This window comes from Thalassophryne amazonica, unplaced genomic scaffold (genome assembly GCF_902500255.1).
Source record: "Thalassophryne amazonica unplaced genomic scaffold, fThaAma1.1, whole genome shotgun sequence".
NCBI lineage: Eukaryota > Metazoa > Chordata > Actinopteri > Batrachoidiformes > Batrachoididae > Thalassophryne > Thalassophryne amazonica.
Genome location: NW_022986261.1, coordinates 152,991 through 171,145, shown reverse-complemented (window position 1 = coordinate 171,145; position 18,155 = coordinate 152,991). Strand labels below are relative to the sequence as shown.

Below are 18,155 nucleotides of genomic sequence, written 5' to 3'. Positions count from 1 at the left end.
CCCCAAAATGAGATGTCCTCCGTTTTGTGGGGGAGACCTTATTCTGGTGTCAGTTTCAGCGCTCCCTCTGTCTGAGCACAGCCACACAGCGAGCGCTGCAGCTGTGACTATTGTAGGGGGACTTGGGGGGGGGGGGGGGGTCTTAAAAATTATAACCCTCTGAAACATATTGAGGGCCAAATTTTCTCAGGTAAAGCCATAGTTTTTTTTTTCTTTGTTACAGCCTTACTTTAAAGTCAGAAGAAAGGAGGCAACAGACCTAAACACAGAAATGTGTCAGAGGAGCATCAGAACTGCTAATTTATACACAGCTGTTTACTAAAGAAAATCCTTACAAATGTTTTTTTTATTTCAAGATTAATTTCCGATTACTCTACATTTTGAAGTAAAAAACAAACATCTGTTACATTAAAAAACTTTGTAAGTTTTTACTTTAATTTGTAAGTTGTTTCAGATGATTTCTTGATTAACATGATAATGAACTTTGGGCTTGTATTTTCAGACAAATAAAATAGAGTGAAAAGTGTACATTTAAAGTCTGGTAGATTTATTCATTCATATCTGCATTTCAACCAGGAAAAAGACACATAACTAAATATTTATTATAAACACAAGGAAATGATGAAAAAACAACTACAGTGTGTCTGTTAATTAGGATTTCTCAATGTGACTTAAACCTCATGATGAAATCATTTTTTAATTTAGTCATATTAACATTTAATTACATCCTTGTTAACTATGTGATTGCTTTTAATGTAATCAGGACAGAGTAATTACTAAAATATGAATTTAAGTATTCTAGTGATTGTGAATGATTTGAAATTATGCACATTAGGGGCGGGGCTTCTACCTTCTTCTACCAGTCTTATTGACTGAACTTTTTATTCTGCTTATTGATTCATTCATTTAATGTTAAAATATAAAAGGAAACAGCTTCTTCAAATAATAAAATAGTTGCTGTTTAAAGAGCCTTTGTTTTATGTAGAAGTGTAGGAGCAGTGGTGGGCACAGTTCCGCTAATCCACTAACCGCTAATTATCAAAGCTATCGTTTTCATTAACGGATTAGCTTTTCAGATAACTTTAAAAACCATCAGTGGACCAATTAGCTTCCGATAAATTTAGTTCCGATAACTTTTAGACCGCTAACATATTTTTGCAAGCGTAGTGAATAAAGCTTAACAATTAAAAACATTTGTAAAGTCTTAAATCAAAGATTTTAATGCCTACCTGTTACGTGTTTTGTAGCAGACAGCCATGAATGGTAGAGCTCTATCCTCTGCAGACAGAGGAGAGCTGACTACCAGGGAGAAAAAAAAGCATAATTTTCCACACCATACTGTCCTGCTGGTGTATTACTGGAGTCATGCACAGGCAGACAGTTTTAACTTATGGTTAAAATTTTAAACAAACTTATTCCAGATCCGTTATTGGAATTAGCGTCACACCTGTCGTTTTACAAAGTGAAAATATCAGCTATATGTTTTAGTTTAAAAGTAATCCACTAATTTTGAAGGTTTTAGGCCCATTAGCGTTTAGACACACATGCCGCATTGCATTATGGGAACATTAGTTTCCTGACATCAGTGGTTGCTTGGTTGGTATAACTCACGTTACTGAAACGTGTGGTGGGTTTTACAAATAAATCTGTATTTGTAAATATGTAATTTTTTTTTTCATTTGTTAAAAAAGCGCAGTTTGAAAACTGAAAATTCTGTTTAATTGATTTGTCACTTTTAGCGAATGTGTGGCAAATGGTATTCACACTGACATCTATTGGATAGTAGATGGCAGTGAGGACAGGTAAGCTGGACCCTCACAGCATTTAACCAGATGAAGATCTCCTCTGCAGCTTCGACCTCTTGGTGGAGTTTTTGGAGACACTTTCCTCACATTTTGAAGTGCAGAGATGTTCTCTTCTTCCATCTGGACTTCAGGTTTTGGTATATTTAGACTAACAAAGAAGACCCTTTATAAGCCCATAATGCAAAAGCTTCGGGGGGGCCAAGCCTAAGCAGCCCCCAAACCCCCAGCTTTTTAAGGTGATTATTCCATCCCATTACACTGAGAAAAAAATCCTGCTGAGAACCCTGGAATGTTTGTGCTTGGACTACGAGGTCTGATAGAAAAGTAACGGACCTTTTTATTTTTTGCAAAAACTATATGGATTTGAATCGTGTGATTGCATCAGCCAAGCTTGAACCTTCGTGCGCATGCATGAGGTTTTTCACGCCTGTCGGTTGCGTCATTCGCCTGTGAGCACGCCTTGTGGGAGGAGTGGTCCAGCCCCCTCATCTGATTTTCATTGTCAGGAAATTGGCTGATCGACTGCCGCTTTGCTTCATCAAAATGTTTTCAGAAAGTGTGAGAGACAGCCAAGTGGAAACCATTTGGAAAATGGAATTCCTCCGCACGTCTGTCTCAATTTGCCAAAAAAGTGCTGATGTCCATGTCTTTTCACAATTCCTGTGTTAGTCCAGATGACGTCCCGGATAAAACACAGCGTCCAGTTTGGAAATGAACGGCACATTCCACTGATACGAGGAGTTTTTGTCATGGAAAGGAGCGGACGCTTCGCGCGTCACAACGGCAAGCGAGACAAAGAACACCTCCGTTTCAGAGTGCCAGAAGGACAAGCTGGGACATGCCTTTCAGTGCTTACCTTTCTCTGATACTCACTCGACTGGTGCCGCGACGCGCAAAGCAACGCCGTGATGAAGCGTCACAGAAGATGTTCTGGCATGTCCAGGCACATACACAATTTCTTGGATAATCACTCGACTGAAAAACCACCGACAGCTGTCTGAACGCCATCTCAAAGCCATCCTGTGAGACCAAAACGGAGGTGGTTTTGTGTCGGTCCAGCAGCGAATCCATCATGACGCTCGATGCGTCCGCTCGGCTTTCCATGACAAAATCTCTTGTTAAAAGTGAAATCTGCAGGAAAATGGGTGATGTCCAGCTCTTGTGATAACCAGAGAAAGTGCACACGATGGTCACAGATCCACAGAGCGATCCGTTTAGAAATGAAATGGTCGTTCAGCCTGTCGATGGCAGCTGGAGCGTGGCGCGCCCCACAGCTGCTGAGGGCGTCCTTAAAGCGACAGTAACATCCCTTAATGTCTTTGAAGCCCATAAAATTTTCACCAAAAACCACCTGAATTTCTCGAATGGTGTCCACATGGATGTGCCTCACAGTTTCTAAAAAAAATTTGATCAAGCAAAGCAGCAGTCTCTCAGCCATTTCCCTGACAATGAAAATCCGCCGAGGGGGCTGGACCACTCCTCACTCAAAGCCTGCTCACAGGCGAATGACGCAACCGACAGGCGTGAAAAAAATCACGCATGCGCATGAAGGTTCAAGATTGGCTCACGCAAGCACACGTGATTCAAATCCATATGTTTTTTTTTTTTTTTTAAATAAGGTCGGATACTTTTCTAATACTTTTGTGTGTATATATATATATATATATATATATATGTAGGGAGGTCCCAGTTCAGGATTCCCCGTAGATCATTTGGTGCGTCTTGACTGTAACTACAGTAAAACGTGCATATAATGGATTCAGGTGGACCAGTGAATTTTGTCTGTTATAATCGAAATCTGTTATATGTATAAAACAGACAATACACCACAAAGAAAAGATATTTAATGTTCAAACTGATAAACTTTATTGTTTTTGTGCAAATATTTGCTCATTTTGAAATGGATGTCTGCAACACATTTCAAAAAAGCTGGGACAGTTGTATGTTTACCACTGTGTTACATCACCTTTCCTTCTAACAACACTCAGTAAGCATTTGGGAACTGAGGACACTAATTGTTGAAGCTTTGTAGGTGGAATTCTTTCCCATTCTTGCTTGATTTACGACTTCAGTTGTTCAACAGTCCGGGGTCTCCGTTGTCGTATTTTGCGCTTCACAATGCGCCACACATTTTCAGTGGGCGACAGGTCTGGACTGCAAGCAGGCCAGTCTCTTTGTTTCGAGTTTGGGAATTTATTAAATCATATTTTTGGGGACTGTGCAGCTGTGGACATTAAAAGTTATGAGCTGCATATTTCTTCCAGTAATCATACATTAAGTGGAGCTAACGGGTGAAGCTCCCAACTGCTAAAAATGCTAACTCCATTATCATACAGACAAGAGTTAAACTCTGTTTGCGAGTCCTAACCACAAGAGTAATGAATGTGAACAACGGAGTTCCTGCCACTCTGTCTGAGGTGAGTGAGTAATTGAAAATAATCTGTGACATTAGTGCTCTGCTGAAGTTTATCAGCGAGCATTAGCCTTTAGCTGCCGGATGTTAAAACAATCACTGTCAAGCTGAGTAAACGTTTTATATTCAGAAATTGTTCAACCTATTTTTATTTTTACCAAATAAAGCTGCTCAGTATTTTAATTGTTACTACCATAATTACAAGAAGTCTCAACTTTAAATAACTTAGATTTTTTTTAACTATTGAGTAATCAAAGAAAATAGCACAGCACTGTTTCATATTTCTTTATATTTAAAGAAATATATTTCTTGTCCCACATCAGAAACATTTCAACATTTGTTGTTTGAATGAACCCACCACACTTCAAAATGTACACATTACTTTTCATGCTATTTCATTTGTCTAAAAATAAATGCCCAAGGTTCCTTTTAATGGTAATCAAGAAATTATCTCAAGAACAGATAATTTATGATTTTAATTTACAAATGAACATCAAAGATTTCTCAAGAATAGTTTTTTTATTAAAACTTTTAATGACAAGTTTTCTAATGTAAGTTTTTAACTTCAAAATGTACAGTAATCAGAATTAATCTTGAAGTAAAAACACAAGGATTTTAAGGTGGTGAAGAATTTGAAAATGGAGATTATCAATAGATCCAAAGCTCCTGCCAAAACTAGGAAAACTCAGAAGTGAGTGAAGGTTGAAAAAGTTGATGCATTAATGGCCATAAGTACTCCTGTTGTTCTATTTGAATTTACACTAAGAATTATTTTTGAGTTCTTGTCATTTATTTTACTGTGTACTTTTCTGAACCACAATGTATGTTTTTGGATTGAAGGCTGGTAGCACAACACAAGTTGTGAAAAGACTGAGGTGGAAAACTTGACCTGACCCAACAAAAATTTACATTTTTTTGGAGATTTTTTTTTGGGGTGGGTAAATAGACCTGAAAATGCACCAGAGTGCATCTGAGATTTCAATTTTTTTCTGCTGGAGAACCCCCACACCCCCTTGCCAAAATTTTAATTTTTTTCCCATGGCCCACTTTCATGACAGTGATCCTCATTCCAGCCGCTTCACACTCAGCTATGAACAAGATCCAGTGAGTGTTGGAGGTCACAGGCTGATGAAGCCAACAGGACCACATCATCTGCAAAAAGCAGTGATGAGACCCTGAACCCACCAAACTGCAGACCCTTCTCCCCCTGACATCCTGCCCATGAATATCACAAACAGGATTGGTGACAAGGCGCAGCACCAGTGCAGGCCAACCCCCACCGTAAACAAGTCCAACTTACTGCTGAGCACCTGAACACAGCTCTCGCTTTGTGAGTCCAGACATTGGATGGCCCTGAAATGCCATCCAATGTCCTCACTCCGTACTCCCGCCGCACGTCCCACAGTATCTCCTGGGGTATCCGATCATACGCCTTCTCCAAGTCCCCAAAACACATGTAGACTGGGTGGGCATACTCCCAGGTACTCTCCAGGATCCTTGTGAGAGTGAAGAGCTGGTCACTTGTTCCACGACCAGGACGGAACCCGCATTGTTCCTCTTCAATCAGAGGTTCAACTATTGACTGAACCCTCCTCTTCAGCACCCTGGAGTAGACTTTACCAGGGAGGCTGAGTAGTGTGATGCCCCTGTAACTGGCACACACTCATCAATCAGGTGGGACAGGATTTAATCCTTGTATTTAGGATTAATCAGCTCAGTCCCATCAGGCCTGAAATGCAGGAAATGGTAAATAGACTGCATTTATATAACGCTTTTCCATCTGCATCAGATGCTCAAAGTGCTTTATAATAATGTCTCACATTCACCCTGATGTCAGGCTGCTGCCATGCAAGGTGCCCACTACACACCGGGAGCAACTAGGGGAATCATGGCCTTGCCCAAGGGCCCTTAGTGATTTTCCATTCAGGCTGGGATTTGAACCGAAGATCCTCTGGTCTGAAGGCTAATTGAGACCAGGCTTATGAACAGATGAACAGGGATGGTGACCCCAGTTCACACGGACAGGTGAGAAGTTATGTCTGAATGCTAACATCTGTCTGTGTCACCTTCCAGGCATGTTGGTGGACCTCACTCAGAACTACGGCTCAGCCTTCTTCTCCTCGGCTGCAGGGATGGGCCTGAGCGCCCTCTGCCTGGCTCTGGTCGGCCCAGCCAAGTCTGGCATGTGCCAAAGACTTGATGAAGATGGACCAAAGACCAAAACTGCAGAGGAAGAGGAGATGTCTCAGGATTTGGATCAGCCAGAGTTTCTGGAGGTGGACATAACCCCAGCAGGCAGTGCGACAGCTTCAGCTCATTGTAACACAAGTTGCACGGACATCCGCACATAAGCATCAAACCCACAAAGCTGCTCATGCAAGTCTGCTGCGGGACATCCCTAATCCTGATCCACAGCTGTCTTCACTCCCTTTAAGCCTCAGGTGTCACAGGTAAACTTGAAGTACGTCTGTTGTCTGAGACTAAAGATACGTCCATGCATGTGGCATGGTTCCAAACCACATGCTTTGTGTTTCAGGGCAGAACCTTTGTTTTTTTTTTTTGAATAGATGACGTTTTGTGTTGAGTGCCTCGATCTCCGGACAGAAGGGCGGCTGCCACGTGAGCGTGGGACAGCTGTCCGGCTGGAAAACACTCATGATGTCACAGCACTTTTGTGAATTCAGGAGCGTTTTGTGCTTGTTGCATTACATCACATTCCTGCATGAAGCAGTGCTTTGTGTAGATTCAGGGTTCTGAAGGGGTGTGTCCGGACCCAGGTCTCAGATCAGCCACCATCCCCCCCACAGGGAACTGGCACAGATTGAAGAAGGTGGGACAGGAACCTTTTGCCACCGAAAGCTCCGCTTCCTTATGGAGCATACGGTGGCCAGACACCATGTTTTCATTTTGGTGGTCACCTCCTGCAATTCCACCAACAAAATGCAACATTGATCTGACAACCTCAAAACAAAACAAAAATGTAAAAAGCAAAAACTGATCCTTACTTTGACGCATGTTTCTTGCAGACTGTTTCTTGCAGGTGAACTTCATTTCATTTATTCATATTCATTCCTACATTTCAGTCTTGCAACACATTCTCCAAAAAATTGGGACACTAAAGCAGGGTTCCAGCTAGCACCATTTTAGTGCTGGTGTCGCAGACCAAACGGTCCGCCCCTAAAAATTGGTCCGCCTTTTGCATCTGCACATGTGCCATTTCGGACCACAGCAGCTCATCTGAGACAGAGTCTCTTCACCCAAAGTGATCAAATGGATTAACAGGATTATTAACCATCAGATGATAAAGGTAAAACCTCTTAAATCATTCTAAAGTCAGTTTGAAGCAGAAATGAGGCAAAATTCCGTGACACTTTGAAAAGTCCAACGCGCAGTGAACGCACCAGTTAGCAGCTCATTTAGCCGCTGCGCTCTGATTGCTTCTGCCACCTTTTCTGATGAAATAATGCTGAATTTATGTGGAAATGATTGTTGTACTAAAGCTTCAGATATCTGTCACTGAGATAGATGATTACTGGAGGCAGTTTGAAGCAGAAACAAGGTGTTAATCCGTGAACCGCGTCATCGGGGGGGCCGATTTTTAGGGGGACCATTTGGTTGGCGACATTGGGTAAATTATGTCATTTCGGCACATAGCTTCGGGGGCCCCTGAAGCTATAGGGTTTTATATCCACTAAAACATCATTGGCAAGCCCTATTTTAAGTAATTTTTGGTGGTTTTAGTTACATTGAAAGCAAGAATAAACAAAATATATATATATATTTATGTTGTAATATTTGTAAGGTCAAAGTTCTTTTTTACATGTTTCTCTCAAAGTCTAAGTTATTAAATTAAAAAACATTGAAAATGTTAAAAACACATTAATATTTATAGCATTTACTCTTCAAAAATGACACACAGTAGCTTTTAATCCAGTGAAGCAGGCAGTTTTTCTGTCATCCTGACAGTTTTGGTTTTTTTTTTCAACATGTTTGATGGGATTGCATTACTTTTCAACCACACCTAATTGCCTTGTTTGAACAAGAGCTGAACCTGGACTGATTTGTCAAACCGCTCTCTTAAATGAAAAATGTTGTGAATCAGTTTTTCACTTCTTTCACTGATGCTGTGCCCCTCCTCCTCTCCACCCTTACTCCCCCGCTCTTTCTCTCTCCCTCCCCGTCTCTCTCTCTCTCTCTCTCCCCCTCCCTCTGATTGCTCACGCGTCTGCTGTTGGAGCTTTTTGTCATAGTAGACAGGTTAACATTAATATGAGAATGTTAGCGATAAATAAAACACAGTCAACTTGGTCATTATAACATTGCACATGAAGTAAAGTCTTGAGCAGATTTGAATTAGAAAGATAGGCATTGCACAAAAGAATCCCATTCGCTATCTCAGAAAATAGACCAGAAGGTGTTCAAGGAAGTCAGTTTGGGCAGTTTTAGTTCAGACTGGGTTAGGGTTAGTGGTTAGGCATTCTTTGATACATGAAAACATGTCATTCGAGCACAGAGCATAACGGCTGTCAGATCTCAACTGACTAAACTGGATAAATAGGTTGGAACCAGTCCAATAAGAGTTTTGTAAACCAGAATCATCCAGTGTGGCAAACAAAGAGGGTTAGAGTTAGGGCATGCCCACTTTGGTGTACAAGTCACAGTGATGAATTTCAGGGCACAGTGATACAGTGGGGTCAAGGACTGTAGACAACTGGTTGAAGAGCACCTATATATGACATCACCATAGTCCAATAAGGGCAGGAAGGTAGGAGTTATCAGGAGCTTCTGAACATTTAAGGAGAAGCATGACTTGTTTCTGTAAAGGAAGCCGCGCTTCACCCTTAATTTGGGGATAAAGTGTTTAAGATGAACTTTAAAAGAGAGCTCCAGGTCAATAGACAATCCCAAATACTTGTAGCTGCTGACTAGCTCAAGAACATTATCTCCGCAGTTTTGATTAATGTTATGTTCTCCAAGGAAACAGGTGATTTAGAGAGAAACATTTTGGCTTTTCAAGACTAGATTAAAAAAAATTCAAGACTAGATTGAATTTCTCCTGACGGTTCTGCACCACATCAAAAGCGGACTGCAAGAATTCAAATGCCTGTGTCACTGAGTTTGAGCAGCATTAGATTACAGTGTCATCAGCATACAGATGGGAGAAGGCATTTGATGGGTTTGTACACAGGTCAGTAGTATAACGTGTAAAAAAAGATGGGTCCCAAAACTGAGCCTTGAGGAACAGCTTTTGTTACCTCGAGGAAGGCAGAGTTAACACCATCTATCTGAACACACAGAGTCCTGCTTGCCAAATAGTCTGCAAACCAGAAGACTGCATGTGTAGAGACACAGTGTTTGTGAAGAATTTCTAACGGGACTGTGGTCCACAGTGCCAAATGCCTTCGAGAGATCAAGAAATAGTACGACATAAAACTTTTTAGAATCCAGTGCCTCAAATACATCATTTAAGACTTTTAGGATAGCAGTTGTGGTGCTGTGTTGCTTCCTAAAACCAAACTGGAAAGGGTTTAAAATGTTATTTGATTCTAGGAAAGTCCTTCAAGTGATCATAGACCAACTTTTTGAATAATTTTGCCAAAATGCATCATTCTGAAATTAGTTGTTTACATTTAAAGGTTCACCTCCTTTTAGCAGTGGCACGACAAAAGCAGATTTTCCAAACTTTCGGGAGTTTGTTTCTGCTTAAGCCCCTTTCACACCGGCACAGTCGTAGAGTTGCGTATTGTGGTGTACCATCTACGCTGAGTTATGCAGCTCTATGCCCACTTTAAGCAGCTCTACACCACGTTTTTACTCCCCTACGCAGCACTATGCTGAGAGCTACGTGCAGAGGACACAAGAAATTAAATGTTTAATTTTTTCGGCGTAGAGCACTGGACACAGAAAGTACACATATTTAAACCAAGTCTGTTTGTAAATCTACACAGCACTGCACTACAGTACACCAAGACTCCGCAATTCTACAAAACAGGGAAACAAATACTTTTATCAGTACAAACCTGGACTGACAGATTTTATTCATCCTGCTGGACTTTGCTGGCAGTGAAGCTTCAAAACCACAGAAAAAGAAGAGGTGAGCCAAGCTTTCATGTTCAGAGGACACGTCCACTGCCCACTCCTCACAAACTGATCGCCAGCGGGAGGACATGTCCACAGTCCCCCATTCACTTTTCAAGGCAGGTCATGCGTGGCTGTAAGAAGCAGCGTCACTTTGCTTCATTTTTCACTTGTCGATTGTGGCACATTTAAAAAAGTCCATTAAGTTCTGCTCACGGATGATCGCCAGCAGGAAGACATGTCCATGTCCAGGTTAACTTCCTCACAGATGATTGGCAGCAGGAGGACCAGTGTCCTCCGTTCACTTCTCATGGCACGTCGTGCGTGCGGCCACCAGAAGCAGCTCTGCTTTGCTTCACTTTGCTTCATTTTTGTATTTTCATACTTGTATTTTCACTCAAGTATCACTTTGAGGTACTTTATGCAAGACTGGTCCCTTTCTTTTAAAAGGTCTCCAATTTCAGAAGAAAACCAAGGATTGTCCTGCCCCTGAATTCTGAATTTACATACTGGGCTGTGTTTATTAATTAGCTTCACTAACTCATTGTAGAAAAACTGCCCAACATCAGCTAGGAGAGATAATCAATTCCACTTGATGGTAGATAGATCATATAAGAAAGCCTGTTCGCAAAAATGTTTGAAGTCTCTTTAAAGTACGATGCGTGGCTTCGTTTTGGGTATTTTGGTGTCCCTGATTACTGCTATTGCACAATGATCCCTCAGGTCATTCCGGAAAACCCAGACTTAAGGGTATTTGTGGGTGGTTGTTTGTTAGTATTAACTCAAGTAGCAACGATCTGGAAGGGGTTTTGATATTGGATGGAGTTGGGCTGTCAATCAACTGACTTAGATTCAGTGAATCACAGATGAATTTTAGGCTGCCTGAGGCTAAAAACAACCAATCAAGGTTTAGACCCCCACTAATACAAGCTCACCAGGGTTTAGTCCAGTGGTTATATACCCATGTGGTTATATCAGCTATTGATGACTCGACAGCTGTTCTTGATGCAGTGCCGTCTAAGGGAACAGAAATCATAGGTGTTCAGCGTAGGTTTGCACCGTTGCACTTTCCGTGCTGAAATTCCTCCTGATTCCTTGAATTGGGTTTCCTTGAATATTATCCACTCAAACATGAGAAATATACAAATCCCGTCCAATCTTTCTTTGAGAAACACTGTTTTTAAATAATTTCAATAATTTTCCCACAAATTTGTTGACAAACTGGAGATTCTTTGTCCATCTTTTTTTGTCAAAGACTCAATATGCTTTTATACCAAATCATGACTTTATTACTTCTTTGAAATAATTTTTTTTTTTTTTTTTACCTTGTTACCCTAAATTTCCCCCATTCCAATTTTTTTTTTTTTTGGAATGTGTTTGAGGCCTTAAATGCAGGAATGAATGAACATTAACAAATGAAATTAATTTGACCGGGGAAAAAAAGACATGAAATATCTCTGGTTCATTCTGTCTGCAAAGAAACATAAGTCAACCTAACTGTTAGAGTCACTGCGAGACTTTAAATTTATTTTGTATATTGTCTGAACTTTTTTCTGGTTTTGTTGCACTGTCGAGGAGCAACAGGCTTCCAGAAATAAACACTCTTGGTCTTTACAATGACTGATGGACTTGGTCACGTGAGGGATTCATGATTTTTTTTCCCATGTTTTTATATTTATGTTGTCAAAAGAAACAAAAAGTGACAAATTCAATGAGCAGAAGGTAAAAAATGGAGCTGAGGCTGCTGTGTCCCTGTTCCACACTCGCATTCACATCTCACCCTGGTTCTGGTCCAGTACTCGGGATCTAGTCCTTGCTGTGGAGAAGCGCCTGAGGGCCAAATCACAGTCTCTTTGGCCTCACTGTTCCTGATCTCGCTGCATGGAGCAGAAGCTGATGAGTTTCTGTTGGAGTTTGAGCAATATATCAAACAAAATGGTATTGATTTTTTTTTTTTTTTTTTTGCAGATATGAAACTTCTATTTTACCAAATCAACAATGCAGAAAAACACTTTGCCATGACATAGTTTGTCCAACAGAGGGTGCTCTGGCGGCATTGTTTACAGTGCTGTCAAGCATGGCTGGGACCCCACCACCCCTTGGTCACATTAGCTAAAAGAGACACAGACAAAGTGACCAGCTGTTGTTCATTTTCAGTCAGCAAGCATTCTAAAGTAACAATCTGTCGATATGCCGACAGCAAAGCAGGGCCAAAATGGATGTCTGTTTTTTGCCAGTGATGAGCAATGTGACACACTGATCGCCAGACTAACTGGCAGCAGTGTGACGTCAGTTAGTTGGTTGGTTGTTGGTTATAATTATAGTTATTTATGATAAAGTTCATGTTTAAACTGTAAAACGTCAAACCTCAGTTTAATTTCTTTAAGGTTTGAGAACATTCAGAGTCATTTTTTAATGTATATATTTGATTGTAAATTTTTCCTCTCTGTCGGTGTCGGCTCCTCAAAAAATCTGCATCAGCCGGCCTCTAGTTTCTATGCATTTAGATTACAGATGTCAGAAACAACCATTGTTTCTATGGGACAGCAGGTCTTACAAAATCCAGAACAAAGTCCAGCATGTCCAGGCTTAGTTTGTTCCACAGCAGCTCCCAAACTGTTGGCACAAACCAAATCCTCCAATACGGAAGCACGTGCAGCGAGCACACGCACGTGCATCCTCTGCCGTCAGCGCACGCTTTGAAGGTGGCGCTTCAGTGTTGGGGAGGTTGGAATTAAAGGACTGATGTTCCCAAAGAGGATGTGACGATGTGTTTGTGGGCCGCTGCGCGGCCCGTTTATTTAGGACACGCCCACACTCTGTGCTGCTGTTACTGTCTTTTTTATAGAAATAATAATCGTAATATGTGAAAGGCTTTGTTATAAAAAAACTTGGTGTTGTCACATTCAGGGTTTTCAGGTATGTGTGACTTATTTATGATGTGTCTCTGACGCGGGTCATCACGAGGAGGCGCCACATCACTGTATGTAAACCTGAAGTGGAACAAAAACAAAACCCACACCTCGAGTTCAGTCGTCACACTGTTCACGTTTTTCTCATTTATTGTTTTATTTGTTGTTGTTGTTGTGGTTTTTTAAATGTTTTATTGTATTCATGATGATTTTTCTCTAAATGTTTGGAGCTGCAGTACTGCAGCGTGTACTTGTTTTCTTCAGATGACATTAAACTGCATCACGAATGCTGACATCTGTTATTTCAAAATAAAATGCTTTACATCCACAGCAAAAGAGCTTCACTGCATGCTCTCAGCTCCATAAGTATTTGGACACTATTCTGCCCTCACAGGCACTCCGCGGGTCAGAGGTTGAAGCCCTCCCCCCCACTGTGGAATTTTCCTGACTTGTATTTTTGACGTGTTTGGGTCATCTGTCCACAGTAGCTTCGTCCTTTCCTGCTCACGAAAGTATGGCTGTGCAACGAAGAAAAAATGGAATCGATGAGTGGGTCAAATGTTTTTAGCTGCTTTTTAAAGCCTTCGTGTTCCACTGTTGCAATAAGGACCATATCTTGATGGCAACACGGAATGAATCAGGATAGAAACTCGCTGCCGGGTGTCCATGTAACAACACACCACTGTGAAACAATCACAGCCTCCCCAGAAACTAAAAGGTTTTAGCCATGCTAATGCTCCCCTGAAGCATTTACTCAAAAAAAGTCTGAAGGACCTACATGACATGGTGAGATGCTGAAGAGCTTCGCTTGTTCATGTCCATGACATATACATATTACAGCAAATTTTAGAGTTTGTAAGAAAAATACAGATGTTTTTACAAGCGAAGCGACACGCAGCGGCGCGAAGCTCGCTCATGGTACAGGGAGTCTCAAACAGGAAGTTCCAAATTTTGAGTCCACAGTGAAACAGGAAATGTCAAACACTTCCTGGATTGACAGATGAGATCTCATGGAATCTCAAGGGAACTTAGTGGGAAGTTCACACTGAAACAGGAAGTGCCGAATTTTGAGTCCACAGTGAAACAGGAAATGTCAAATGTTGAACACTTCCTGGCATGGGTGGAGCTAGAGCGGAGGCCGGGGTTTCACTGGACTCTCCTGAAATCTGATTGGACAAAGATGATTGACGTTGAACGACCTGCATTCTCAAATCAGTGAGTCACATTGACTGCTAGGTTCCTCCTGTCCAGTAGTTGGTGCTGTGTACCAAAAAAAGTTCTAATCCACCTTAGTAGAAGAAGAAAAATGTTTGCTCCAGATTTGAACTGAACACATAAACAACTGTATTTTATGTCAGAAATGAGGTCCAGGTTGTTAAAAGCAGTATTTCTCTTTTAATTTGGGAGTCTTATATATACGTGTTTCTCCAGTGATTTTTAAACGAGCAGGCAGCTGTTGATTAATTAACCTCTTAATACCACCAGGATGATGCATTTCACTTAAAAATACACATGCCACAGGGTGTTTCTTAATTGTCCTCAAAAGTATTGGAACACTTAGTATTTCACACATATATATACATATACATATAGAAATATTATATGAATAGTTTATTTCATATATACAACCCCTGGCAAAAATTATGGAATCACCGGCCTCAGAGGATGTTCATTCAGTTGTTTAATTTTGTGGAAAAAAAGCAGATCACAGACATGACACAAAACTAAAGTCATTTCAAATGGCAACTTTCTAGCTTTAAGAAACACTATAAGAAATCAAGAAAAAAAGATTGTGACAGTCAGTAACGGTTACTTTTTTAGACCAAGCAGAGGAAAAAAAATATGGAATCACTCAATTCTGAGGAATAAATTATGGAATCACCCTGTAAATTTCCATCCCCCAAACTAAAACCTGCATCAAATCAGATCTGCTCATTGACATTGACCCTATGTGTCTTTTTGCAAGGAACGTTTTCACAGTTTTTGCTCTATGGCAAGATGCATTATCATCTTGAAAAATGATTTCATCATCCCCAAACATCCTTTCAATTGTCCAAAATATCAACATAAACTTGTGCATTTATTGATGATGTAATGACAGCCATCTCCCCACTGCCTTTACCTGACATGCAGCCCCATATCATCAATGACTGTGGAAATTTAGATGTTCTCTTCAGGCAATCATCTTTATAAATCTCATTGGAACGGCACCAAACAAAAGTTCCAGCATCATCACCTTGCCCAATGCAGATTTGAGATTCTTCACTGAATATCACTTTCATCCAGTCATCCACAGTCCACGATTGCTTTTCCTTAGCCCATTGTAACCTTGTTTATTCTGTTTAGGTGTTAATGATGGCTTTCATTTAGCTTTTCTGTATGTAAATCCCATTTCCTTTAGGCGGTTTCTTACAGTTCAGTCATAGACGTTGACTCCAGTTTCCTCCCATTCGTTCCTCATTTGTTTTGTTGTGCATTTTTGGATTTTTGAGACATATTGCTTTAAGTTTTCTGTCTTGACGCTTTGATGTCGTCCTTGGTCTACCAGTATGTTTGCCTTTAACAACCTTCCCATGTTTTTTGTATTTGGTCCTGAGTTTAGACAGCTGACTGTGAACAACCAACATCTTTTGCAACATTGCATGATGATTTACTCTCTTTTAAGAGTTTGATAATCCTCTCCTTTGTTTCAATTGACATCTCTCGTATTGGAGCCATGATTCATGTCAGTCCACTTGGTGCAACAGCTCTCCAAGGTGTGATCACTCCTTTTTAGATGCAGACTAATGAGCAGATCTGATATGATGCAGGTGTTAGTTTTGGGAATGAAAATTTACAGGGTGATTCCATCATTTTTTCCTCAGAATTGAGTGATTCCATATGTTTTTCCTCTGCTTGGTCTAAAAAAGTAACCGTTACTGACTGCCACAATCTTTTTTTCTTGATTTCTTATAGTGTTTCTTAAAGCCAAAAAGTTGCCATTTGAAATGACTTTAGTTTTGTGTCATGTCTGTGATCTGCTTTTTTTCTACAAAATTAAACAACTGAATGAACATCCTCCGAGGTTGGTGATTCCATAATTTTTGCCAGGGGTTGTATATATATATATATATATATATATATATATATATATATATATATAAATATATATATATATAAATATGTGCAGTTCTACCCTCTGCATACAGTCAAGAGCTGTTCCTATAAGAAACCACTCTATCCTCTGCAGGCAAAGGAGAACTGGTCACTTAAATAAAATAATAAAAAAAAAGAAACATTTCTCTTAACACCACACTGATATGCGGGCAATATCACCCAAGTCATCCAGAGGCATACATTTTTAACTTCTGGTTCAAATTTTAACCAAACTTACGAGGTCTTAGAAAAGTATCCGACCTTTTTATTTTGTCAAAAACCTGATGGATTTGAATCACGTGTGCTTGCATGAGCCAACCTTGAACCTTCGTGCGCATGAGTGAATTTTTTCACGCCTGTCGATTGCGTCATTTGCTTTCAAGCCTTTGTGTGAGGACATGTGTTGTGCTCTCGTCGGTTTTTCATTGCAAGGAAAATGACGGAACGACTGGAGCAGCGCCGCATCAAATTTTGCCAGAAACTGAGCGACAGCCAGGTGGAAACCATTCGGAAGATTCAGACGGCTTTTGGTGGCTTTTCAGTCGTGTGACTAACCGAGAAATTGTGGAAGAGTCCAGCATGTCCTGTGAGACTTCAACGCGAAGGTGCTTTTTCTCTGCCGTCAGCAGCTTCGGCATGAATTTCGCCGCCACTCTTTTCATGGCCAAATCTTCTGTCACAGTGGAATGTGCTGAAAAAGTGCTGATGTCCACCTCTTCCGCAGTTTCTTGGATAGTCACACAACGGTCCCACATCACCACAGCGTTCACTTTGAAATGATCTGGTCATTTCAGCATGTTGATGGCCACCCGGAGCGTGGCTCGCTCTCCACCGTTGTGCGGCCGTCTTTAAACCGGTTGTACCGCTCCTTAATCTGTGTGATGCCCAGAGATTGTCACCGAAAGCCGTCTGAATAATCCGAATGATTTCCACCTGGCTGTCGCCCAGTTTCTGGCAAAATTTGATGCAGTGCTGCTCCAGTCATTACGCCATTTTCTTTGCAATGAAAATCCGCCAAGAGCACAACACATCCTCACACAAAGGCTGCTTACAAGCAAATGACGCAACCGACAGGCGTGAAAAAAATCACGCATGTGCACGAAGGTTCAAGGTTGGCTCATGCAAGCACGTGATTCAAATCCATCAGGTTTTTGAAAAAAAATAAAAAGGTCCGTTAGTTTTCTAACAGACCTCGTATTTTGGACAAGTCATTTAAATTAACGTCACTTCTGAAGTTTTATAAAGTGAAAATATCAGATATATGTTTTAGTTTTAAAGTAATGTGCTAATTTTTAAGGTTTTATGGTGCGTTTACACATAAGCAAGATGCGTTACGAATGTCAGTTTTCTGTCATTCGTGACACATTCCTGACATTCTTAACGTGACTTAACGCATCTGAATATGTTTCTTAATAGTGCGTGTTGGTGCGTGATATTCTTGATATTCGTGGAGCATGTTTTTGCCTGTCAAAAAAATCTTCCACGAATGTCACACACCGCCCTCATTTCGTCTCACGTCGTGGAGGTCGCAACTGAGCGTACTGATCCGTCTTGATGAGTATTGATCCTTAATAGAACGTGACAATGTTCGTAGTGGTTCCTGTGATGGTTCTTGGAGCCCAAACTGTCACGCGTTATTACGAAGTGACACGGAAACTGTCAAGTTTTGACACGACTTGTAACGAGGAAGAGGAAGAGTGTCAGCCGAATGTCGTTCCACAGTTCCTGCTGAAGCTCCTCATGACGCTCCTGCAGGTGTTCCACCTGCTGTTGTAGCCGATAAGCGGGAGAACAAGTCTGAGCCAGAGGAAC

General features: G+C 40.9%; 1 protein-coding gene and 1 long non-coding RNA gene across 4 annotated transcripts in view; one reads left to right on the top strand and one right to left on the bottom strand.

The window, feature by feature from the left end:
* Positions 1-7,020, top strand: part of LOC117505882 (monocarboxylate transporter 7-like) — a 48,724-nt gene extending 41,704 nt beyond the window's left edge. For all 3 annotated transcript variants that reach the window (XM_034165418.1, XM_034165417.1, XM_034165419.1), the window contains 2 exons: positions 6,292-6,530; positions 6,561-7,020. In XM_034165418.1, coding sequence (XP_034021309.1) covers positions 6,292-6,530; positions 6,561-6,569 — 248 coding nt within the window. In that variant the 3' untranslated portion in view covers positions 6,570-7,020. The remainder of the gene's footprint in view (positions 1-6,291; positions 6,531-6,560) is intronic.
* On the bottom strand, positions 1,943-17,097 carry LOC117505883. The gene is made up of 3 exons (XR_004559295.1): positions 17,086-17,097; positions 3,157-3,164; positions 1,943-2,089 (listed from the first exon to the last, which is right to left on the bottom strand). It is a non-coding gene; the product is annotated as an uncharacterized LOC117505883 (long non-coding RNA).
* Positions 17,098-18,155: the final 1,058 nt, after the last annotated feature.